At 41.0% G+C, this 25,534-nt stretch overlaps 1 protein-coding gene and 1 pseudogene across 1 annotated transcript; both read left to right on the forward strand.

Moving 5' to 3' along the window:
- The first annotated feature begins 10,955 nt into the window (after positions 1-10,955).
- Positions 10,956-17,376, forward strand: LOC112266091 (annotated as a pseudogene).
- Positions 17,377-17,924: 548 nt separating this feature from the next.
- Positions 17,925-21,360, forward strand: LOC112265337 (TM2 domain-containing protein 2-like). The gene is made up of 4 exons (XM_024442523.2): positions 17,925-18,509; positions 18,733-18,820; positions 19,008-19,123; positions 19,708-21,360. Exons 1-4 carry the CDS (start codon positions 18,244-18,246, stop codon positions 19,919-19,921), a joined length of 684 nt encoding a protein of 227 aa, XP_024298291.1. The 5' UTR covers positions 17,925-18,243; the 3' UTR covers positions 19,922-21,360.
- The last annotated feature ends 4,174 nt before the right edge of the window (positions 21,361-25,534 follow it).

Genomic DNA, 25,534 nt, shown 5'->3' on the forward strand with positions numbered 1-25,534 from the left:
TATATCTTAGTTTCAAGGTCTCAGCTTAGCGAGAACAAGCATCGTATTGGTCTGTCACATGTTATGAACCAGTATTGGTCGGTCACATGAATGAAACAAAGCGCTATTTATGAATTAATTACGCTTAATCATGCAAATATAACTTGTCTGTGTATAACCATAAATAAGACAACTGCTGGGACTGCCCCAGGAGAGCTCCTGATTGACATGTGTACTATGGTGCATTGAGTTGGTTGGAACCTCTCCAGCACGCTGATAATAAAGGATGTTTCATTTAAGATTGTCTAAGTCTCCCTGGTGGTATTTTCCATGACATGGTGGTGAATTGTCACGACAGGATATGTCAGTAACAAGAACAAAGCACGTATCTATTCTGCCTACTTACCTACCCCTAATTAAAAGGGCTGATGGAGGGATTTAGAGATTTTATTTTATTTTAGAGTGGCCAATGTCCTCAAGAGAATGTTGGGAGGATAAATGCTGAGGGCAGCCTTTGAGGATTGTGTGTGTGAGTGTATATATATATATATATATATATATATACACAGTGGGACAAAAAAGTATTTAGTCAGCCACCAATTGTACAAGTTCTCCCACTTAAAAAGATGAGAGAGGCCTGTAATTTTCATCATAGGTACACTTCAACTATGACAGACAAAATGAGAAAAAAACATCCAGAAAATCACATTGTAGGAATTTCAATGACACCGGGGATAACACCGGGGATAATAAGCAACACCTGGAGGGGGTGGAGAGAATCACAAGGACAGGTGAACCAGATCAGGGTGTGACACAGCAATCATCACTCCTGTGTTGCAATGGCACGTTGTGTTAGCTAATCCAAGTTTATAATTTTAAAAGGCTAATTGATCATTAGAAAACCCTTTTGCAATTACGTTAGCACAGGTGTTATGCTGATTTAAAGAAGCAATAAAACAGCAATAAAGCCTTCTTTAGACGAGTTGAGTATCTGGAGCATCAGCATCTCTTCACTGTCGACGTTGAGACGGGTGTTTTGCGGGTACTATTTAATAAAGCTGCCAGTTGAGGACTTGTGAGGCGTCTGTTTCTCAAACTAGATACTCTAATGTACGTGTCCTCTTGCTCAGTTGTGCACCAGGGCCTCCCACTCCTCTTTCTATTCTGGTTAAAGCCAGCTTGTACTGTTCTGTGAAGGGAGTAATACACAGCGTTGGATGAGATCTTCACTTTCTTGGCAATTTCTCGCATGAAATACCCTTCATTTCTCAGAGAAAGATTAAACTGATGAGTTTCAGAAGAAAGGTATTTGTTTCTGGCCATTTTGAGCCTGTAATCGAACCCACAAATGCTGATGCTCCAGATACTCAACAAGTCGAAAGAAGGACAGCCCTATTGCTTCTTTAATCAGGACAACAGTCTTCAGCTGTGCTAACCTAATTGCAAAAGGGTTTTCTAATGATCAGTTAGCCATTTAAAATTAAAAACTTGGATTAGCTAACACAACGTGACATTGCAACACAGGAGTGATGGTTGCTTATAATGGGCCTCTGTACGCCTATGTAGATATTCCATTTAAAAAAATAGTCAGTTTCCAGCTGCAATAGTCATTTAAAACATTAACAATGTCTACACTGTATTTCTGATCAACTTGATGTTATTTTAATGGACAATTTTTTTGTTGCTTTTCTTTAAAAACAAGGACATTTCTAAGTGACCCCAAACCTTTGAACGGTAGTGTGTGGGCTGATGGAGGGATTTGGAGATTTTATTTTATTTTAGAGTGGCCAATCTCCTCAAGAGAATGTTGGGAGGATAAATGCTGAGGGCAGCCTTTGAGGATTGTGTGTGTGAGTGTGAGTGTATATATATATATATATAATTTTTTGCCTTTGTCCATTTCATATTTTAAAATATTTGCATCCACTCCCCCCCCACACAGGAAGGAAAAGAGTCATCAATAAACCGACTAAGCCTCATTGTACAGTTTTCCTTTTGTGCTAAAGGATAAGGTAACAACTTACTGGCTGAGTTTTGGGTTAAATCCACAGGGGTTGTCAACAGCAACCACTTACATCTTGTCATAGCTGCTCATTCCTCTGTTATTCATTAAGTAGATAAAGTGGTTTCCATTTACCGGGAGTTTACTATCCAACAAAATCTTATTTTTGCTTTATAGCACAACAGAATTTACTCGGGATATGATGGCTGCCAGTGTGCAGTACTCTTAAGACTCTTTGGCTGATCACCAAAGCAGTGTTAATTAAGGCTAAGCTTCAATTCTTAAGACAAATGATGAGCCTCTTGTGCTGAGAGTAGCCCTGTCTACTGAACTCAAAGGCTGCACAGTATATCTTTATATCCACCTTTCACATCTCAAATGTATGCGCCAAGGCTTGTCAATGAAAATCACTATTCAGCAAATACACTTGGACCACAAACTTTACACAAACCAAAGGTTTTATTATTGGGAAGAATCCATTTCTGCTTATCAATAACAACAAGGCTATAAATCCTTTGAAGCTGAGTGGAAGAGGAAAGTGAATGAACAAGGGTTGAAGAAGGAGGAGGTAGCAGGTCGGGGGGGGTGGAGGCGCCTTTCTCATATTCTCCCAGACAGGACAGGACAACACCATACTCTTCGTGGTAATAGCTCCAGCTAAACACAACGCCATATTGACGTAGATAATTCATAGGGGGAAAAACATCAAACTATGATTTGATGAAGTTATTTCAAACTGTTAAAAACTTTGCTAATGCTGTAAGTTGAGAGAGCTGGAGTCTTAAATAAATGAAAGTGTTTACTTCAGATGTTTCAGTCTTATGTGCAATGTGCAAGCACCTCTCTGTCACTGACATCATTTATTACAGCAGATACCTCCATATCATCTCCAAGGTACAGACCTGTGGCAGCGCCATCCGTTACAAAAAAAGAAAGGCAAGAGGGATACAGCGCAAAGGAAGATAGATGCATAACGTAGCCTATTCTTAATTTTATTCTTCTTCATTTACCTTTCTCTACATCCATTATCTGGATTGATGTTCAATTCTATAAAAGGTGCTGAAACTGCAGGACTTCCAATCACAGTTTACTGAGTCTGGCAGTCCTTTGCTAATCTTGAAGAGTAGCCCCATTTTCTGCACAGAAATGTCAATACATTACTTTGAATGTGCTGTTGTGTGTGTTACTTTTACAATATACACAATCCCAGGAGGCCAGCTATCCATCTCAAAAGCCAGGACAGTATGACAGAAACTCATATGCCCCAAAATGGGTCAGGATAGTCTAATGATACTAAACAAAAATATAAACATGTAAAGTGTTGGTCCCATGTTTCATGAGCTGAAATAAAAGATCCCAGAAATGTTCCATTCACACAAAAAGCACATTTCTCTCAAATTGTATGCACAAATTTGTTTACATCATTGTTAGTGAGCATTTCTCCTTTGCCAAGATAATCCATCCACCTGACAGGTATGGCATATAAAGAAGCTGATTAAACAGTATGATCATTACACAGTTGCACCTTGTGCTGGGGACAATAAAAGGCCACTCTAAAATGTGCAGTTTTGTCACACAACACAATGCCACAGATGTCTCAAATTTTGAAGGAGCTGCAGGAATGTCTACCAGAGCTGTTGCCAGAGAATTGAATGTTTATTTCTCTACCATAAGCTGCCTCCAGGCCACACAGGCCATACAACCCACAGACTGAAATTGAAATTGTTGCATGTTGCTTTTATATTTGTTCAGTCTAATAGGAGTCTAATAGGAGGCTCATTGAGTCTCAGAACTATGATGACATATTAATTTAATGTACAAAACTATTTCCCCCAGTGTATCAGGGAACCAGTAAGATCCTATATCAGCTCTGAATTTCAAACTACATCTTCAGACGAATAAACATGAATAAATAACCAAATGGTCAAGCCCTATAAATAACCAGAAGTGGGACTCAAGCCCTATAGAGGTTTGCCTTGATGTTTATGAGACCTATTGATCCTAGAGAAACTGTGAACATCAACAGTCCAAATAGGGTGTGACTAGGACCCTATGGGCCCTAGTCAAAAGTAGTGCACTACATAGGGAATAGGGTGGGACACCACCCCCATTTGGGACACCACCCCAGTCTATCTGTGCCAGTTGTCCACAGGGAATGGTGACAGGCAGCCACGCTAAAAGTTCAATTTCCAATGCTTTGTTGAAACATAATGTTTCACTTTAGTTAGTAATGTTTTAGTGATAATAGCTTTTTAGCTTTTGATGTTGATTTTTGTCGAAAACAGATAATAGTGGTATCTCCTGTTCAAGGCTATAGCTACTTACAGTGAGCTCCAAAGGTATTGGGACAGTGACAATTGTGTTGTTGCTTTGGCTCTATACTCCAGCACGTTGTATTTGAAATAATACATTAACTATGTATTGCAACTTTGTGCTAGTTAGGAGTCAAGCGCAGGAGAGCAGAGATGTCAAATTAGCGTCTTTAATAGGCAAGTCCAAAAACAGTTCAGGTACAATATCAATAAACGCCCAAGACATAGGAACACACAGTCACTCACGGAAGGAGAAAAACAACACTCCTTACTTATCCTATAACATGACACACACGTGCATAAACAACCTCAACGAGCAACATGAAAATAATCCCACACCAACCTAAGCGGGAAACAGGTGTAAATATACACACAGAAATGAAAGCAAATGAAAACCAGGTGTGAATGAACCAAAGACAAAACAAATGGAAAAGGAAACATGGATTGGTGATGGCTAGTAGGCCGGCAACGCCGACCACCGAGCACCCCCCGAACAAGGAGAGGAACCAACTTCGGTGCAAGTCGTGACACTATGAGGTTAAAGTGCAGACTATCAGCTATAATTTGAGGGTATTTTTATCCATGTCGCGTGAACCGTTTAGAAATTACATAACTTTTTGTACTTAGTCCCCCATTTAAGGGGAACAAAAGTATTGGCACAAATTAATGTGTATTAAAGTAGTCAAACATTTAGTATTTGGTCCAATAATTCTAGCACGCAATGACTACATCAAGCTTGTGACTCTGCAAACTTGTTGGATGCATTTGCTGTTTGTTTTGGTTGTGTTTCAGATTATTTTGTTTCCAATAAAAATGTAAAAGGTCAATAATGTATTGTGTCATTTTGGAGTCCCTTTTATTGTAAATAAGAATATAATATGTTTCTAAACACTTCTACTTTCATGTGGATGCTACCAGGGTTACAGATATGCCTGAATGAATCGTGATTAATGATGAGTGAGAAAGTTACAGGCATACAAATATCATACCCCCAAGACATGCTAACTTCACACCATTACAATGACATGGGAGGTTAGCATTTTGAGGGGGTATGATATTTGTGCGTCCCAGGCCAGATTGTCTCTGTGTAGGCACACACACAAAGCACTCGAAGCAAAACAGTTTAAGCACCACCTTAGTCCCAAACCTGATACATCCAAATAACCAGTGACAAAAAAAAATCTAGAATTGAACTAATGCTGCTCAGACCTCACGCATCCCTTCAGTCCTGGCAGATTCTCTCGGTTTACACGCAGAATCTGCCCATGAGATTATCTGACCGTGAGGCCATGAATAATGTACAAAATAAGAAAGGTCTGATCACCAGACCCTTATATAACCACTCCCTTCACATTAGTCTCCATACAGTCTCCCCATCACCTCGCCACTCGGCTGCTGTGCATTTGATACCTATGTACCCCAGGGCATCATCCCAAATGGCACCCTATTCTCTACATAATAATAACATTTGAGTTGATGCACTACTTTTGACCAGGGCCCATAGGGAATAGGGTGCCATTTGGTACGTAACTCAGGACTCTCTCCTTTAGCACCTCTTCTCCTCTGTTTAACTACATTTCTTATACCTCCAAAGTCCAAATATGTTCAGTCACACTGACCTGCTACTGTTAGACCATTCATCAACATTGAACTGTCCAAAAATCAGAGGTGTTAGGGAGACAGGATGGCCACAGTGGTTTGAAGAGCTTCCAATGACCCTGGCCCAGGCTGTGACCTGTAATTCCATGGCCGGGTTAGGCTAGAGGACATGATATATTAGTGCTACAGAAGACATTGATCAGAGTTGTTTATAATTATAAATTGTTAAAGGCCCAGTGCAGTCGAAAATGTAATTTTCACTCGTGGCCAGTTTATTAGGTACACCCATCTAGTACCAGGTCGGACCCCCCTTTGCCTCCAGAACAGCCTGAATTATTTGGGGCATGGAAACATTGTTCAATTGGTATCAAGGGACTTAACGTGTGGCAGAAAAACATTCCCCACACCATTACACCACCGCCACCAGCCTGTACCGTTGATACCAGTCAGGATCGTGCCATGGACTCATGCTGCTTAATCCAAATCCTGACTCTGCCATCTGCATGACGCAACAGGAACCGGAATTCGTCGGACCAGGCAATGTTTATCCACTCCTCAATTGTCCAGTGTTGTTGATTGCATGCCCACTGGAGCCACTTCTTCTTGTTTTTAGTTGATAGGAGTGGAACCCAGTGTGGTCGTCTGCTGCAATAGCCCATCAGTGACAAGGGTGGACGAGTTGTGTGTTCCGAGATGCCATTCTGCACACCACTGTTGTACTGCACCGTTATTTGCCTGTCTGTGGCCCTCCTGTTCGCTTGCACAATTCTTGCCAATTACCTTCGACTTCTCTCATCAACGAGCATTTTCACCCACAGAACTGCCACTGACTGGATGTTTTTTGTTTGTTGCACCATTCTCTGTACACCCTATGTTGTGGGTGAAAAGCCCAGGAGGGCGGTCATTTCTGAGATACTAGATCTGGCACACCTGTCACCAACGATCATACCACGCTCAAAGTCGCTTACATCACTTGTTTTGCCCATTCTAACATTCAATCTAACAGTAACTGAAGGCATCGATGCCTGTCATCCTGCTTTATATAGCAAGCCATGGCCACGTGACTCACTGTCTTTAGGATCGAGACATTTTTGTGAACGGATAGTGTACCTAATAAACTGACCACACTATGAGGTTGGAATAATACTGTGAAATTGTGAAAATTACGATAAGTAATGACCTTTTAGTGTAAGAGCTGATTAAAAAGACAGCCTGTAATTTCAGCCTGTTTTTGGTGGGATGTAGTTTTGGCCAGCCTGGTAACATCACCAGGTGGTAAATTAGTTATTAGACCAATAAGAAAGAGATTTCCAAACCGCTCTGTCAATAACAGCTAGTTTTCAGTTTTGCCCTCCACACTCAGACAACTCTCTGACAGTCCTATCAACAATTTTACTTGAGAAGTTGCTCTTTACTAGAAGTGATTTTTGTTTATTTTTGACAATTTTTTAATCACAGTAATGTACTTAATTGTTACCCAGAAATTATTTGAGAAAAAACGGCTGCATTGGACCTTTAATATTTGCCAAGGAAATGTATTCCTGCCTGAACAATAAATTAATAAAATAATTTGGCAAGATGATTGATTTGCATTGTACAGAATGTAATTCTGAATCCGCAGACCATCAATTCCAGTGTAGACTGTGGTACTACTTGTTCAGACTTTGAGTGTGCTGTGGTGTGTCACCTAATAACCAACCCACTCCTCTGACAAGCTCACTCTATAAGACTAAGATATCAGATGAATGTTGAAGTCACTTTGGTGCATAGGAGAGGGACGATGCCTGTCACCATAACATCTTTGCTTCCTGTTATTTGAACAGCGATAAGGATGCTCTTCATGCTCCCAGAGCCCAAGAGGTCAGGGGACCTCCAGTAGAGGGTGGTACATTGGGCCCTTATCTCAGTTAATCCACAACTAATGTATCATGTAATTGGTCAGATGCTGGATTAAATTATTGTGCCCATACATGAGAATACCTAAAGAGATGATAGAACTAGTAGTGGAACCAGAATGAGGAGCTCCACCCTACCTCTTTGAAAGTTACGGGCCGAACGGGCCGAAATTTGAAAAGGGAGGGGACATTTGACACCTGTGAAATCATGATTTGTCCAAATAACCAGTGACGAGAAACCCAAACACCGGAACTACTGCTGCTCGTTATCCCAACTGTAAGTCGTTCTGGATAAGAGCATCTGCTAAATGACTCAAGAGTAAATCACACGCATCCCATTCCTTCCCGACAGATTCTACAATACCAGTTATATTTACGTAGATCTGTCCATGAGAGATGAATTGGGCCCTGACGACAAAAAACTGGCACGGTTTGAACCAGGGGTGGGGGTGTCTCCATTTTGGATACTCCCTGAGACTGTACAGCATGTGTACACTGTTTCCACTAAACAGTGATACCAGTGCAGTCTGTGTTGATGATAGTTAGTGTTGGGTGACAACAAGGCTAAAATCTACTTCTGGGCAAGTGCTTCCCCAAGCTCCCCTCAGCAAGTGGTGTCCCAGAGTCTGGACCCCTTATGTCCCTCATGTCCTAACAGGGGCATAATGTAGACGTTTTGCAGGGAGAGGATGTCGCTGGGCAGTGACCCAATAGAACTCTGCGGTTTATCCCGTGACAGGTTTCAGCTTGTGGCCAAGCCTACAAATAACAGCCAGGCGTCTTGTTTGCTCTCATTCTCTGTGGCCTGTTTCAGATTACTCACTGAGCCTTTGAAGTTTGCTGATGGACAGGCAGGGTTTTCCCCTTCCTCTCCTGCCAGAAAAAGATTGGGTCATCATCAGTTCCGGCGCTGATACATATCTAGTGTAACCCCAGAATTAGACGCATGTCTAGCTCAGGATTTTATCATAGGTCACATGTTGTTGTATCTCCTGAATTCACAGCAAGTCCCTGGGTATCAGAAGGGTCAAACATCAGTTGGTTTGTCATAGTGATCCCTTAGTTTTGTTCACTGGATCACTGTGTCAGCTCTACAGCACTGTGCTGTATACAGTGTCTGCCTTACTTGCATTTTAAATATGAAAGAAATCTATAGTGTAGTAGCATAAGTAGTAGCATAAACCTTGTATCAATTCACACAAAATTGCAGAAAGGAAATTGACATAGCCAGCCTTGGTGAAAGCAAACTAATGACACTGGAGGTTTAACGCGTGTCTGAGACTTTGTGTCACGAACCTGCCGCTCTCACTCACTGAAGGCTTTCACTGGTACGTTCCTAGCCTGCCATGGACCATTGAGCAATAAAAAGGTCTGTAACTAAATCCAGAGACTAATCCAGCCTGGACAATCGCTGGCAGACCTTCTAGCTGTGCAGAGCAGAGGCCCTGGCTGCAGACTGTCCCCATGCAGCATGGTTCTCATGTCACAAGGCTGTCACAGTGTGGGTCCAGGAAACCATGGGGCACAGGAATGGTGTGGGAAGATTGAAGCACAAGGGAATGTGTTTTAATAGGAATGCCAGCATATAGGATGGTCACTGGTATTTTCTTGATTGTGCAGCAGTTAAATGTGGTCTTGGTCTATAAAATGAAAAATGTCTATTGAAACACTTTAAAAAAGTGACAGCAGAGGACAAGGTAGACAGAGTTATTGACTTTGAAATAAGAGTTGTCTGGCAGTCAGACATATTTGTTAAAATGATCACTGTCTGAACATTTGATTTGAGAAATAGGCTACTTGATGATGAGACTGGTTTTGAATTGTAGCCAAGCATTTTGATCAATTGCCAATTGTGTAAAATTAATTCTTAAAAATTAGCCTATAGTGGATAATAGTTGTCAAGTATGCCCTAAACTGTCATAATGAAATATCTTTATGATTCTAATCATTCAAAACGAAAGACATGCTTATAGTTAATGGATTAGCCTAAATACCTAAACACGTTAATAATCAGACATTCTCCAGCATTTTAGCTGATAATCTGGATAACCACACTGATTTAGGATACATTTGTATTTATTGATTGTGATGTGAAACATACTGTATGCTACTGTCTACTATGTTTGCATACCACATTTACCTATTATTATAATAATGTTTATTTATTTAGCAGACGCACCTAACCAGAGTGATTACAGGAGAAATTCGGGGTAGGTGCCTTGCTCAAGGGCACATCGACAGATGTTTCCCCTAGTCGGCTCGTGGAATCAATCCAGCGACATATCGGTTATTTGGCCCAACGCTCTTAACCACCTAGCTTCCTGCCGCCCCAATCACTGATTTTCTTAGATGAGGCCTATGTTGTTTTTCATCTCAGCAAGGCAATGTGGATCAGACCATAAGCCTACTCAGTCAAATTATTGTTGAGATGTGGATTTCAGCACCACACACACGTGGACAGCTCCTTGCTGCAATTATACGCACTAAATCCTTGATTGCTCACTAACACTCCGTCCGACTATATGGCTCTTGAAAGTTGTCTTTTGATCACCAGTGAGGTGGCATAGACATCATCGCCTGTCGACCCAACACCCCAGGTTACAATATTTCTTACTGAACTCGCCACCTGACCCGTAAAAACACACCCATAATGGAATATACGACTGGTCCAAGGTGTCAAAGAGCCAATCAACTCTTGCTCGGACGGTGCAACATATTAGCATAGTTCGGAAGGAAGACCATGAGCCAGGCGCACGCGGGTCTTTGATGGGATATTGCCTCTATCACAGTTTTTTTCTGGAACTCGTGAATAAGAATAGAAGAGAATTGATTGCAATGGCAGATTATGGAATGCAATCAACCGGTAACATTTCTCTGGATTTAATTTCTACACAAACGTGACAAATAAAATTGGCTGCACTGAAATTTGAAATAGTTGGGTATAGGGCTAGACCCATGCTACTTTTTTGTTCTGATAATAGTCACTTTTAAATTTCATTACTATGAAATGGCAACGAAATACCAGCTTGAAATAAACTTGAGAAAATTTTCACAGACTAGATATAGCCTCGCCCAAATATTCAACGTGTGTATTTAAGAAACGAAGGAAGACATCGGTTGTCCTATACCTTGAAACAACTTGAAATAAAGAGGCTGAATTATTTTTGAATGAGAGATCCAGTTGTACAGGGGGTATGGCATTCCAACCGTTTTTACCAAACACTGCTTCGGATATCACCATCGACACAATGCTGGCCCGACAACCTCCGTTTTTCCCTGTCATTGCACTAACTTCCCACAGGTCTCTTCCCTTGCCTGTTGCGCAAAGGCACCCCACGCTGGATCTAGGCAATGCCGAAACGATCCTCCGCTTATCCTCGCTGGAACACCATGCTGCCACCCAGTCTGCCAAACTCAGGCCTCCTAAAACGGGGGGGACAGAGGATGCCACCGAGGATGATCCAAAGGTTAACTTGGAGGCGAGGGAACTTTGGACACAATTCCAAAAATTCGGCACTGAAATGGTCATAACAAAATCAGGAAGGTAAATGTTATGACATATCATCAATAACCATGTAGACTATAACGTTGATCGTTTTTAATTTAGAGGACTGTAGGATGATTTGAAATCGATGTGTGTTCCCTTTACTCCAGGCGCATGTTTCCAGCGTTCAAAGCCAGATGTACTGGCTTGAACAAAATGGCAAAATATATTTTGCTGATGGATATTGTGGCGGCCGACGAGTGCAGGTACAAGTTTCACAACTCACATTGGATGGTAGCAGGAAAGGCAGATCCTGAAATGCCAAAGAGGATGTACATACACCCAGACAGTCCCGCTTCTGGCGAGCAATGGATGTCAAAAGTGGTCAATTTTCACAAACTAAAATTGACAAACAACATTTTGGACAAGCATGGGTTTGTACGTTCCAAATACGCGTTATGTGTTAATAATGTAGTATTTGAATGTGTAGTTTGACTCATTTAATGTATTGTTACATTAGCTACAATATAACTGAAATATACTATTTTGTATTGAACTGCGTAAAGTTCCAGTTGATGACTAGGCCTAATGTATTCTTAAAAATGTATTTTGTCTCCAATTGCAGACGATTCTTAACTCAATGCACAAATACCAGGTTAGGTTTCACGTTGTGATGGCCAACGATATCCTACAACTGCCATATAGCACGTTCATGACCTATGTCTTTTCTGAGACAGAATTCATCGCTGTAACTGCATATCAAAACGATAAGGTAGGCCCTTCGTAATTTTATAAAGCAAGTTTCAGAATATCATTATATTTTTCGTATTGGTAGACCTCTGGAAAATGGGAATTAAACGCATGACATAAATTACCCATAAAGAGTTTGTAAAGAGTTTATGTTGTGGCCTAAATTAATTACTGACTTATTGCTAAATAGCCTACTCTATTGCAGATTAGTTACCCAAGGCTCAATATCTGGCAAGCAATGAAATGTAGATTTTATGTTGTCAAATGTATCATTCTAAATGTGCAATATTTTAACAAGGTTAACTAACTGCTTATAAAACCTTTACGAACTTCTTGTGGAAAAAATATTTTGTTTGAAACTATTCCTGAGCTATCCCTGTAATTAGCCTAAGAGACTCTGATTATTAGTATTAAATTGTGATAAATTACTGGTCTAATCTTTATAAACATTACAGTCATTACAGTGATTTCTATATTTTCAGATTACACAACTGAAAATTGATAACAATCCTTTCGCCAAAGGATTCCGTGACACTGGCAATGGGAGAAGAGAAAAAAGGTGAGACAATAAAAACGACAAACGTAAATTAATATAATAAATAATTTTAGAAACTCTTAATTGTCAAAACGGAAATATGTTATTTTTTGAGTAGGAAACAACTGAGGATTAATTCACAAAAATCCAATGAGACGCGAATGCAAGAAGACAATGAAATCTCTTGTGACTCTTTGGATGAGGCTCCACTGAAAAGCGCAGGAAACTCAAAATCATCCGGTTTGTATGATAACGAAATGATAACGAAATGAATAGCTAAAAATGTTGCTTTAATTCTTACTATAAGAATTGTTTAGCCTCAACTTGTTCTCAGTTTACAAACAACAGTGGCTTTTTATAATCATGTTAGATGTCTGCGAAAGTCCAAGCGAAAGCAGTCAAGAAAGCAAGGATGGGCATTACGTTGGACAAGACTTGCGAAAAATCTCAACTGTCACAGAGAAACTGAAACCTGGTCCAAATATTATCACAGCGCACTGCAAAACGGACAGGGCTTTAGTGGACTCATTCGGCGCCGAAACAGACCCAAATAATCCAAAACAGGACCATATAAATGCCATAATTGGCGGTAGGACACGTTGCTTTAGAGCAGAGGAGCCGAATGCAATGGAGTCATTCCAGCCTCTAACGGTGGAAACGGACCAAAGAGCTCACATCACAGGCCTAGAATGCAGTAATTTTCTTCACTGCTATTCTTACCCACCGGATTTAACAAGATATATCATCAACCCCTTGGGTGTCGCACACCGTCTCCTACACCCCGCTGCCCAAGTCAACATGCAGGGGAAAACTTTCTCCAGTGTAGCAGCCATGGGTCACAGGCTGGCAGCTGTGTCATCTGGCGGAGTGTGCGCCATGGGCACGGCTGGTATCCTGGCATCTTCTTTACAAAGAGTGTCAGGAACGTCAGGATTACCCGTGAACTTTCAGCAGCATGCTATCGCATCACAGGTATGCCAGTCATTTATTAATTTAGTAACGATACTCAATAGGCTGCCTTTATATGTGTGCCCATGACGCACGTAAATTAAGTAGGCTAATTTAAGTCTTTATTATGAAAGTAACAGTAAACTTTGCTAGCTCTAACCGCTCTTTCTTTATTTCCCATGCAGGGCCTCACCGTTTCTCCAATTGGTGGTATTTTTCCCTACCCCTACTCCTATTTGGCAGCAGCGGCTCCTCAGTCCACCACAGCATCGACCCCAGTGCGCCCTCGAACCCGGTTCAGACCCTACTCCATTCCCAATAGCGTACCAGACAACTGTTCGACACCACTGAAATCTATTCATTTTATGACTGATAGAGACGTGAATTGTTACATTTTTGGAAATAGTCCGATTGTTGCCAGATTGGACTGTAGGAGGCCTACATCAGAGGTCAACATCAATTCCTTGCCACTTGGTTATTGTGCGCCACCGGCAAAAAGCGTATCCAGCAAGGGTGGCATGGATCAGCTTCAATGTATGTAACAGTTGGTCAGCGGCTTAGACTCCTAGACGGAGATGTATCTTCCTAGGAAATACATCTAACAAACTGATCAAAATTATGAGATTTTTCTTTATTGCATATGAATGAAGATTGAAGTGTTTGATATCAAACCAAAAGGCATTTAAAAAAGTATCATAATGCAGAATGTATAACATTGTTTACGTCTGTGGAATATGGTTGCGCTTGTGTGTTGTTACTGTAATGTGTTTGTTGGTGGCACTGAAGTTTATCTGCTATAAATCTCCAATGTTTTCACTCAGCCAATTACTTCTATAGAAACAGTTTTGAACCTCTATATTTTCCAACCAAAGAACGAGTGTAGATTCAAATGTAAATATTATTTATTTCGGTTTAGAAGTCTTTGAGAAATTGGAGAAATTCGTTTTCTATTCATTCACATTTTTATGGAGGAATGTTTTTGCTGACTTGTTAAACATTGAAAAGTCAATGGTGTGTCAATTACCAATATAATTTGCAGTTTCAATATTTTATGAAGACAATATTGTCAAAATAGATCCAAAACAATTGATCCAAAACAATTGTCACAATATTTTTGGGGAGAATCTTGTATACCTATAAATTATTACAACCAATTATTGGTTTAACAGACATAGGCCTATAGCTCTTTGCATGATTGTTAATTTGAATAACTGCACTTAAATGTGTTTTATGAACTCCACAAAATAATGTTCAACGAAATAAAAGTATTCTGTTTAATGGTCTATTTATGTTTTAATGATTGAGGAAGTTTTTGAATGGATGTTCATATCTATGCACTTTATGTTTTAAAAGTTTCATATTATTTAAAACGAAAAAAGTTATACATTAATTGGCTACATCCGTACTTTGTTTTGAACACTTCAAAATGATACCTACTTTGCTAAATTATTTAATTTGTTTATCCCAATGTTGGCTACTTTCATTTGAATACCTATAAAAAATATTGTTCCAAAGATATGTATTTTTAAGTTATTGTTCTTCATTAGATGATAAATTATATTGTTGGATATATCGTTCCGTTATCTCTTTAAACAAATGGTCATATATAGTGCCAAATAAGGGTCATTTGGCCTGTAACCATAGCGGAACCCTTTTGCTGCTATATGGAACCTAAAGTTCTATATACTACCAACAAAAGGTTACAACCCGTTTTGGGACTATGACACTTTTTAATGGGTCTTTATAGAACATTTATGGAAAAGGGCTTCATAAATAACCTTTCTCAATCTCAAAAGGTTCTTTAAAGAACCATACAGGATTTTTTAAAATTCTGGTTTAATAGCTACATTGTATTGTTAATATCCCCCCCTGGGTGCCAGTGGTGTAAAGTACTTAAGTAAGAATACTTTAAAGTACTACTTAAGTAGTTTTTTAGCTCCTGGCTATGCGTACATTTTAAAATAAGAACATGGTGCCGCTTAATATAAGGACTTTGAAATGATTTATACTTTTACTTTTGATACTTAAGTATATTTTAGCAATTAAATGTGGTCAGGATCGAGATTGGGAAACTCTGCTATAAAAAACCCTTTCCTAAAGATCTATATACTACCAACAAAAGGTTACAACCCTTTTTGGGACTATGACACTTTTTTTATGGTTCTTTATAGAACCTGGAGAATGGCTCTCTAAATAACTTTTAATTAAAGAGCAGCAGTAAAATAACAAGCGGGGGCACCGGAGAGTCGAGGTAATTGAGGTAATATGTACATGTAGGTAGAGTTATTAAAGTGACTATGCATAGATAATAACAGAGAGTAGCAGCAGCATAGAAGGGGGGAGGGGCCAATGTGAATAGTCTGGGTAGCCATTTGATTAGGTGTTCAGGAGTCTTGGGGGTAGAAGCTGTTTAGAAGCCTCTTGGACCTAGACTTGGCGCTCCAGTACCGCTTGCCATGCAGTAGCAGAGAGAACAGTCTATGACTAGGGTGGCTGGAGTCTTTGACAATTTTTAGGGCCTTCCTCTGACCGTCTGGTATGGAGGTCCTGGATGGCAGGAAGCTTGGCCCCGGTGATGCACTGGGCCGTACAAACTATCCTCTGTAGTGCCTTGTGGTTGGAGGTCGAGCAGTTGCCATACCAGGCAGTGATGCAACCAGTCAGGATGCTCTCGATGGTGCAGCTGTAGAACCTTTTGAGGATCTGAGGACCCATGCCAAATCTTTTCAGTCTCCTGAGGGGGAATATGTTTTGTCTTGCCCTCTTCACGACTGTCTTGGTGTGCTTGGACCATGTTAGTTTGTTGGTGATGTGGACGCCAAGGAACTTGAAGCTCTCAACCTGCTCCACTAGAGCCCCGTCAATGAGAATGGGGGCTTGCTCGGTCCTCCTTTTCCTGTCGTCCACAATCATCTCCTTTGTCTTGATCACGTTGAGGGAGAGGTTGTTGTCCTTGTACCTCACGGTCAGGTTTCTAACCTCCTCCCTATAGGCTGTCTCATTGTTGTCAGTGATCAGGCCTACCACTGTTGTGTCATTGGCAAACTTAATGATGGTGTTGGAGTCGTGCCTGGCCGTGCAGTCATGAGTGAACAGGGAGTAGAGGGGGGGACTGAAAACGCACCCCTGAGGGGCCCCCGTGTTGAGGATCAGCGTGGTGGATGTGTTGTTACCTACCCTTACCACCTGGGGGCAGCCCGTCAGGATGTCCAGGATCCAGTTGCAGAGGGAGGTGTTTAGTCCCAGGGTCCTTAGCTTAGTGATGAGCTTTGAGGGCACTATGGTGTTGAACGCTGAGCTGTGGTCAATGAATAGCATTCTCACATAGGTGTTCCTTTTGTCCGGGTGTGAAAGGGCAGTGTGGCGTGCAATCGAGATTGCATGATCTGTGGATCTGTTGGGGCGGTATGCAAATTGGAGTGGGTCTAGAGATTCTGGGATAATGGTGTTGATGGAGCCATGACCAGCCTTTCAAAGCATTTCATGGCTTCAGACGTGAGTGCTACGGGTCAATAGTCATTTAGGCAGGTTACCTTAGTGTTCTTGGGCACAGGGACTATGGTGGGCTGCTTGATACATGTTGGTATTATAGACTCAGACAGGGAGAGGTTGAAAATGTCAGTGAAGACACTTGCCAGTTGGTCAGCGCATACTTGGAGTACACGTCCTGGTAATCCATCTGGCCCTGCGGCCTTGTGAATGTTGACCTGTTTAAAGGTCATCGGCTGCAAGAGCTGGTGATCACACAGTAATAGCTACATTGTATTGTTAAAATCCCATAGGTTTCATTATTATGTTTATTAATAAGTTGAATCAGATGGCTATCTCTGGAACAGCTGGGGATCCGTGAGGAGAGAATTGAGAACTACTGATTTAGTCAACCATCCTCAACAAGGCCATACATAAGTCTTTCACAAAACACCATCACTGGCCATAATCATATGTAACATGAAAAAGCATAACACAACAGATTAGAGAAACAGGAATGGCACTCACTGATGGCTGCACAAAAAGAGCTGTGCACAATCCACACTGCCCCTACATTTGAATTATCACTAAGTTAGGAAATAACCCTTTTTTTGAACTGTGAATAACCATTAAAGGGCTCAAAGGGACAGTATGGTTCCACATAGAACCACCACCCTTCCCAAAGAACCCTTGAGGAACCCACATGTTTTAGTGTGTAGAGGTTGTTCTGATATAGGCATATACACATATAGATATATTTGATTTCTAAAATGTTTATTTGTCTAATTTGGAACGTCTTACTACAGGAAATATTTTAAAGGTACAAAGGTAGGCTTCTTGCATTTTGGAGCGCACACGCTCATGCATGTCTCACTCCACCACAATAGATGGCGGCATTGGCATTGAGTTGCGTTAGAGTTCACTGCCGTAAAAAAAAGTAGAAAAATGATAAGATTCGGGTCACATCCTGTTTCACCCCAGCTGGAGGAAATAACAAAACAACGAGACTTTTCATTGTTCTCATCTTTGAAATACGCTACTCATATATCGGTATGATGTGAAACACTAATAAATTGAATCTGTATTAGCCAACCTATTCGACAGGAAACTGTTAGATTGCGATCAGATGTTATATTCGTTCTGTTAGCTTGTTAGCTAGCCAGCAAGCTAGTCATTGCTTTCTAACGGACGATTTTTCCAATCTAATGTAGCCAACAATCTAGCACGCTAGCTAGCTATAACATAGCCGCAGTTCAACCAAAGTTGAGAAGATGGCTAGGATTTCACTTAATTACATACTGATGTGCGGGCAAGTTCTCTTGCTACTGTCAGTGTTGCTTTTGCAATGTTTGGAAGGAATATACTCCCAGAATTCATCAGACTCACCCGGACAGAGGGCAACAACAGCTGCATTCAGTGCCAGTGAGCAGCCACAAGATAACGTGACTACGTATCACATCATACCAGTTGAACGCGTGAATTATACTGAACTGTATGAATACAGACCTCCGTCACCAGTTGTCCTCTGCAGCTATCTGTAAGTATTTTATTTGTGTTTCAATAACAACAGTGCAACATCAATTTGCTTTCAGACTGCCCTCTCAAAATTGATGTGTGTCACCCCCTTGCTTTTATTTTTAGGAGGGGCTCAGGGCCCTGTCCATCCTGCCTGTTTTCTAAACGCCCATATACAGTTCTTCACGTGCTACACAAAATACATTGAATAAAACGTAATTTCAACTTTTTCTGTGCATGTGAAGACCAGAGGAGTTCATCCACTGTCAAGATCCAGTGGACCATGCACAGAACTCCACTGCCATTCTGGAAATGGGACACGGTTGTTGGAAGGTATGTCAAACCGTAGTGGATAGGCCCCCCACCCTGCTCTGTGGCCTTACATTATCATAATTTGATAACTAGTCATAAACAGATTACGGGCGTAGTTGAACATTCATGTCAGATTCTTGCTATTTCATGTGTATACTTTATTGTGTCATCTCATCTGTCGTTTTACTAAATCACCACCTTTATTTAGTTTGGGGGGCAGGTACACAAAGACGTGAATCACACACCAGTCATCTGCACGGCACTGGATGACATTGAATGTGCTGGACCCAGGGAGTTCCTGAGAGGGAATGAGCCCTGCATCAAGTAAGGGAGAATCTAGCTACTGTACTTGACTCTGCAGTTTCTGACAAGCTCATGCATCATTGATTGTTGTTATATGATGATAATAGTCATTCTCAGTTTACGGTACAGATAGACACCATGCCTGACTTCACTAGCATTCAACAGGTTTGAAATACCTGCTTGGAGGTCAATACTATATATATATACTTACCTGTCCTTGGACTTGGAAATGTAAATGGTTTTGGAAGCTAACATGGATTTACCACTAGAGAGCAGTATTTACAAACCAATAGGACACATTCCTTTACATCATGTTACGTTACTTTTAATGGCCCATGGCTGGATGGGATACCGCTTATGTCAAATTGACAGTTGTTTTTTGGGGGGCATTTTAGCTAACCCTAACCCCTTTCCTAACCTTATTAAATTATCATAACCCACTATATTAATTATCCTTACCTGCTGCGTACTTTTTCCTAACCTGATACGTAAAGTCAATTCTGACATAAGCTGTATCCCATCTAATCAGAATTATTTTAATTGGCTCCCCTGGTCTTTTCTTCCAGTTATTGACACCTCTCCTCTCTGCCTTGTTGTAATTTCAGGTACACTGGCCACTATTTCATCACCACCCTGCTGTACTCGTTCTTCCTGGGTTGCTTTGGAGTGGACAGGTTCTGCCTGGGGCATACAGGCACAGCCGTGGGCAAGCTACTGACCCTAGGAGGCCTTGGCATCTGGTGGTTCGTGGACCTCATCCTCCTCATCACCGGAGGCCTCATGCCCAGTGACAACAGCAACTGGTGTACCTTCTACTGAGACCAGAGAGCATGGGTTGGAAACCTTTCAAAGGCTTACTTCGAGATTTTGGCAATGAGGCCCTTTATCCACTTCCTCAGAGTCAGATGAACTCGAGGATACCATTTTTATGTCTCTGTGTCCAGTATGGAGGAAGTCAGAGGTAGTTCTTCGAGCCAGTGCTAACTAGCATTAGCGCAATGACTGGAAGTCTATGGTTATCTACTAGCATGTTAGCATTGGCTCGCGAAACTACCTCTGACTTCCTCCATACTGGACACAGACATAAAAATGGTATCCACAAGTATATCTGACTCTGCGGAAGTAGATAAAGGGCCTCATTGCAAAATCACAAAGTATCCCTTTAAGGTGGGTTTGCGTTGCGGAGATGCGGGACAACTAAATATCATCGCTTATATGTGAATTACAGGTCAGAGCATTCTGACCACGTGTCAGAGGCCTTTATCTCTGATTCTCCTAGAGAATCATGTCACCTGACGGGGTATCACTTTCTGCTTGTGCACGCCATAGATAGCAATTATTCGCTTGTCTGCTGTTTCCGCAATTTAAATCCAGCTTTAGTCTTTCATCAGTCTTTCGTCTCTCATCGTGGGATAACTAGAGGAGTAGTTGTGAAAGATGTGTGATGTGGACCAGGGGCGTGGTTGGCATGTGGCTGGTGTAGGTTTTATTTTGTTGTACAGGTTAGAGCACTGAACTGTTGAAGCAAAGGAAATGGGTTGTTGCTATGTTATCTATATGAAAGCTTAAATCTAGGCTATAAGTTTCATTATGTGATTTATACGTGCACAAACTGCACAACATCTGAGGCTTTACCATGTCTGACCATCTGATGAGGAGTCTAAAAAGATTTGTGTTCTATCCAATCACTGAAGCTTTGTAGTGGCGTATAAGTCAACCATTTGAGCTATTCAGTATTTGTCTCACAAGTTTTCATACTGTGGTCTTTTCCAAGTCTCATCAAACCATTGTTGTGTTATAGGTTTGAATTTCACTCTTGATTCCTAATAATTTACTCCACTTAACTAAAGCCCAAATTTCACATTTGACATTATATGTACATAGTACCTGTATACATATTGTTATTTTGGCCTCAACTTTTAGCTTTTGTACCTGTACTGGTTGCAGGGTTATAGAGATTACTCCAAATTTAGTTCTGATTTATTGTTCCAAATGAAAACAATTAGATGAAAATACATTTAGACGGAGTAATGCTGTATGTACCCTCAATTCTGTGATTGTTTTTTATTATTTTGTTATGATTGAAATGTTTAACTTTATTTCCCCTATGTCTGTCTTCTGTAAATATGGTCAAAAGTCTACCGGTGAATTTTATGGTATGTGTCTTGTAAAATGATGGGTTGAGAAAAACAGAAGAAGGAATACAAACTGTGTGTGTGCTAAGTATTTGTGGTTCAATAAAATGTTTCTCAAGGTTGGTTAAATGTATTTCTACTTGAATCTGATTTGTTGCATCTGACATGCTAAGTGGAAAGATGGAAGCATGCACAGAAAAAAAGAACCATGTTTTTCCAGATTGATTGTGTTTTTTTTCTGTACACTTGATGACAAGAGTGCTACCATTAAAAATTCCAGTACACAGTAAATAAAAAAGGTTTCAAAGCAAAACACTATAAAGATTTTAGTGTAAGTGCCCACAAATGTCATTCACCACTTCGAGGTAAGGATGTTATTGTACATGATTAAAAACACAATTGGTACTTGCCTCTAACTGCCTATACAAACTGTAGAGCTGAATATATTCTCTAAACACATTGATTTCAATAGTTTTGGTAGAAAAATAGGGGCAGCACAGTTTAATTTGTATTTTTTTAAACTTAATTTAGCAGACGCTCGTATCCAGAGTGACTTACAGTAGTGATTGCATACATTTTAGTACTTGCTCTACCAACTGAGCCACAACTATGGACTCCCATTACAATGTTGCATATTGTAACTATATTTTTAGGGCAGTACATCATTACTAACATACAGTGTATTTGGAATGTATTCCAAACCCTGGACTTTCTCCACATTGTTACGTTACAGCCTTCTAAAATTGATGAAATAGCCCCCCCCCCCTATACACAATACCACAATGTCAAAGCAAAAACAGGTTTTTAGAAATTCTTGCATATTTAAAAAAAAAAAGGATATATCACATTTAAATAAGTATCCAGACCCTTTATTCAGTACTTTGTTGAAGCACCTTTGGCAGCGATTACAGCCTCAAGTCTTGGGTATGACGCTACAAGCTTGGCACACCTGTAATTGGGGAGTTTCTCCCATTCTTCTCTGCAGATCCTCTCAAGCTGTCAGGATGGATGGGGAACGTCGCTGCACAGCTATTTTCAGGTCTCTCCAGAGATGTTCGATCTGGTTCTAGTACCGGCTCTGGCTGGGCCACTCAAGGACATTCAGAGACTTGTCCCAAAGCCAGTCCTGCATTGTCTTGGCTGTGTGCTTAGGATCATTGTCCTGTTGGAAGGTGAACCTTCGCTCCAGTCTGAGGTCCTGAGCACTCTGGAGCAGGTTTTCATCAAGGATCTCTGTACTTTGCTCCGTTCATCTTTCCCTCAATCCTGAATATCCTCACAGCGTGATGCTGTCACCAGCATGCTTCACCATAGGGATGGTGTCATGTTTCCACCAGACGTGACGCTTGGCATTCAGGCAAAAGAGTTCAATCTTGGTTTCATCAGATTAGAGAATCTTGTTTCACATGGCCTGAGAGTCTTTAGGTGCCTTTTGACAAACTCCAAGTGGGCTGGCGTGCCTTTTACTGAGGAGTGGCTTCCGTCTGGCCACTCTACCATAAAGGCCTGATTGGTGGAGTGCTGCAGAGATGGTTGTCCTGCTGGAAGGTTTTCCCATCTTCACAGAGGATCTCTGGAGCTTTGTCAGTGACCATCAGGTTCTTGGTCACCTCCCTGACCAAGGTCCTTCTCCCCTGATTACTCAGTTTGGCTGGGTTTCCAGCTCTTGGAAGAGTCTTGGTGTTTCCAAACTTCTTCCATTTAAGAATGATGGAGGCCACTGTGTTCTTTGGGACCTTCAATGCTGCAGTCATTTTTTGGTAGCCTTCCCCAGATCTGTGCCTCAATACAATCCTGTCTCGGAGCTCTACGGACAATTCCTTTGACCTCATGGCTTGGTTTATGCTCTGACATACACCATCAACTGTGGGACCTTATATAGACAGGTGTGTGTATTTCCACATCATGTCCAATCAAATTAATTTATCACAGGTGGACTCCAATCAAGTTGTAGGAACATCTGAAGGATGATCAATGGAAACATGATGCACCTGAGCTCAATTTAGAATCTCATAGCTAAGGGTCTCAAATACTTATGTAAATAAGGAATTAAAATTTAAAATTTTTAATAAATTAGCTAATAAATAATTTATTTAAAACATTTAAAGCCTGTTTTCACTTTGTCATTATTGGGTATTGTGTGTAGATTGATGAGGGAAAAAATTATTTAATCCATTTTAGAATAACGCTGTAATGTAACAAAATGTGGAAAAGGTCAAGGAGTGTGAATACTTTCCTTATGCACTGTATGTGCATTTATGGCATGAAAAACATTTATTTGCATTCACCAGCAACATACAGAGTGTAGAGGCACAGCTACTTAGGGCCGGCTCTAGAGGGGTGCAGGGTAGGGCATTGCTAACCCAAAAGTGATGTGAGTCAATGTTAAACTAAGATTGCAGGATATTACCTTAGAAACAACCAAAAGTGTTCTGTCTGGCCATCCATAAATATCATCCTAGAACCGGCCCTGCAGCCACTCAGTACATTTTCTCAGGGACGACCGTTAGCATGACGTCTTCGTTAGCATGCCGCACCACCATGGACAGCCGACTGCCTGACTGGACAGCATCACTCACCTCCTCTGTGGCCTGGATGTGCTGCCCGCTGATGCTCATTATAACATCATGGTTAATCATGCCAGCACTGTATGTGAAACATACAATGGCGACAACAATTAACAATTAACACACTACACACCACCTAACCTGGTCCCAGACCTGTTTGTGCTCTTGCCAACTCCATGAATAGCTGTCATTAAGAAGTTGGCATGATTGCACAAACAGACTGGTACCTAGGCTAGCACTCATAAACTCTATTATACAAAACTCAACCTCAAAACCATTCTCTGACTTCTCATCTCATGCCCTGGAGAAACAAGCATTGACCTTTAGACTAAGCTGTACATGCTGTGCCATTTTCAAGAGAAAGAGCGACAAAGAGAGAAAGAGTGAGAGAAGTTGGTGGCTTCAAATCCAACAGATCATAGTTAAATCAGCACCATTCTCTAGTTTTGTAGCGTTAGCCAGGCTGGCTTATTATTGGACCACTGAAACAAAATCTATTAGCCTTTGTTTGAAAGGGCTGCAGCATGCAGGTTTCTGTTCCATAGCTGTGGGGGCTACTTAATGTTATTACCAACAACAACAACAACACAGCACACAGCCATTGAGACAGATGTAAGCTCCTGGCTGGCCTTGTTGAATGGGGTAAGAGGGGCTGCGTCCCAAGTGGCACTCTATTCCCTATATAGTGGCAGGTTAACATTTATTGTGAGCAATTTCTGCTAGAAAGGACAGCTGCAAAGTCAAAATTGACTTTATTGTAACAATTCATTAATTCTTCCTTAGCTTTTTGGTCTTAATTTAAGGTCAGGGTTAGGCATTAGGGTTAGCATTGTGGTTAAGGTTAGAGTGACCACTCTGCAGAGCTGCCTCCAGGACAAAAAACGCAAACCTGCGCCATTTTGGGTGAAGCCAGAAAGAGGAATTAATCAGAAACCTGCTTGTGGGTGGCTGCTGGCTGGAGGGTAGAAGAGATCTGGACCAGAGTTTAGAAGAATAGCCTTGATATTTTCCTTTGAAAATATCCTGATGCCTCCAAACCCCTTTGTGCACAGCACAGCTGATAATTAATTTGACCAAGACTCAATGGGTCAACAGACAAGTATCCAACTGCGCAGCAGATATCATACAGATTTGTTTCAGGTTTAGTCTAAAACCTTTTAATAGTGAGTATTGCTACTGTATTCTTATTATGCTAATACTTACTATTTACCCCATTTAAATTGCTTTGTTAATCTGAATTTAATAACTTTACAATTTCAAAAAGGGCAATGTAACCGGTAACTGTCAGATTCAGGTCAGTAGGCCACTCAAATTGGCTATTTATTAACATAATACACAAAACTATTATCATCTGTGAATAACATAGTTATGATGATATAATCCTTTAATTAGGCCTACTAGGGATATGGGTCTTCGCACTATATGCCAATAATGAGAAATTGTCTAAACTTGACTCAGCTTGTGTCCTAAATAGCACCCTATTCCCTAAACAGTGCACACGTTTTGACCAGGGTCCCTAGAGATCTGGTCAAAAGTAGTGCCCATTATAAGGAAGGGGGTGCCATTTGCTACACACCGTCAGTCTTGCCTGGAGGTAGCTGTTCCTGGGATCACTTCATAAAACGTACACTCCTGAGCTCACGTCTGGGAAGTCACTCTGCCGCTCCCTCAGATCTGGGATCAAACTGGGAGAAGGACAGAGAGGATATTACATTCACACAGTACGACAA

This window comes from Oncorhynchus tshawytscha, linkage group LG12 (genome assembly GCF_018296145.1).
Source record: "Oncorhynchus tshawytscha isolate Ot180627B linkage group LG12, Otsh_v2.0, whole genome shotgun sequence".
Taxonomy (NCBI): Eukaryota; Metazoa; Chordata; class Actinopteri; order Salmoniformes; family Salmonidae; genus Oncorhynchus; species Oncorhynchus tshawytscha.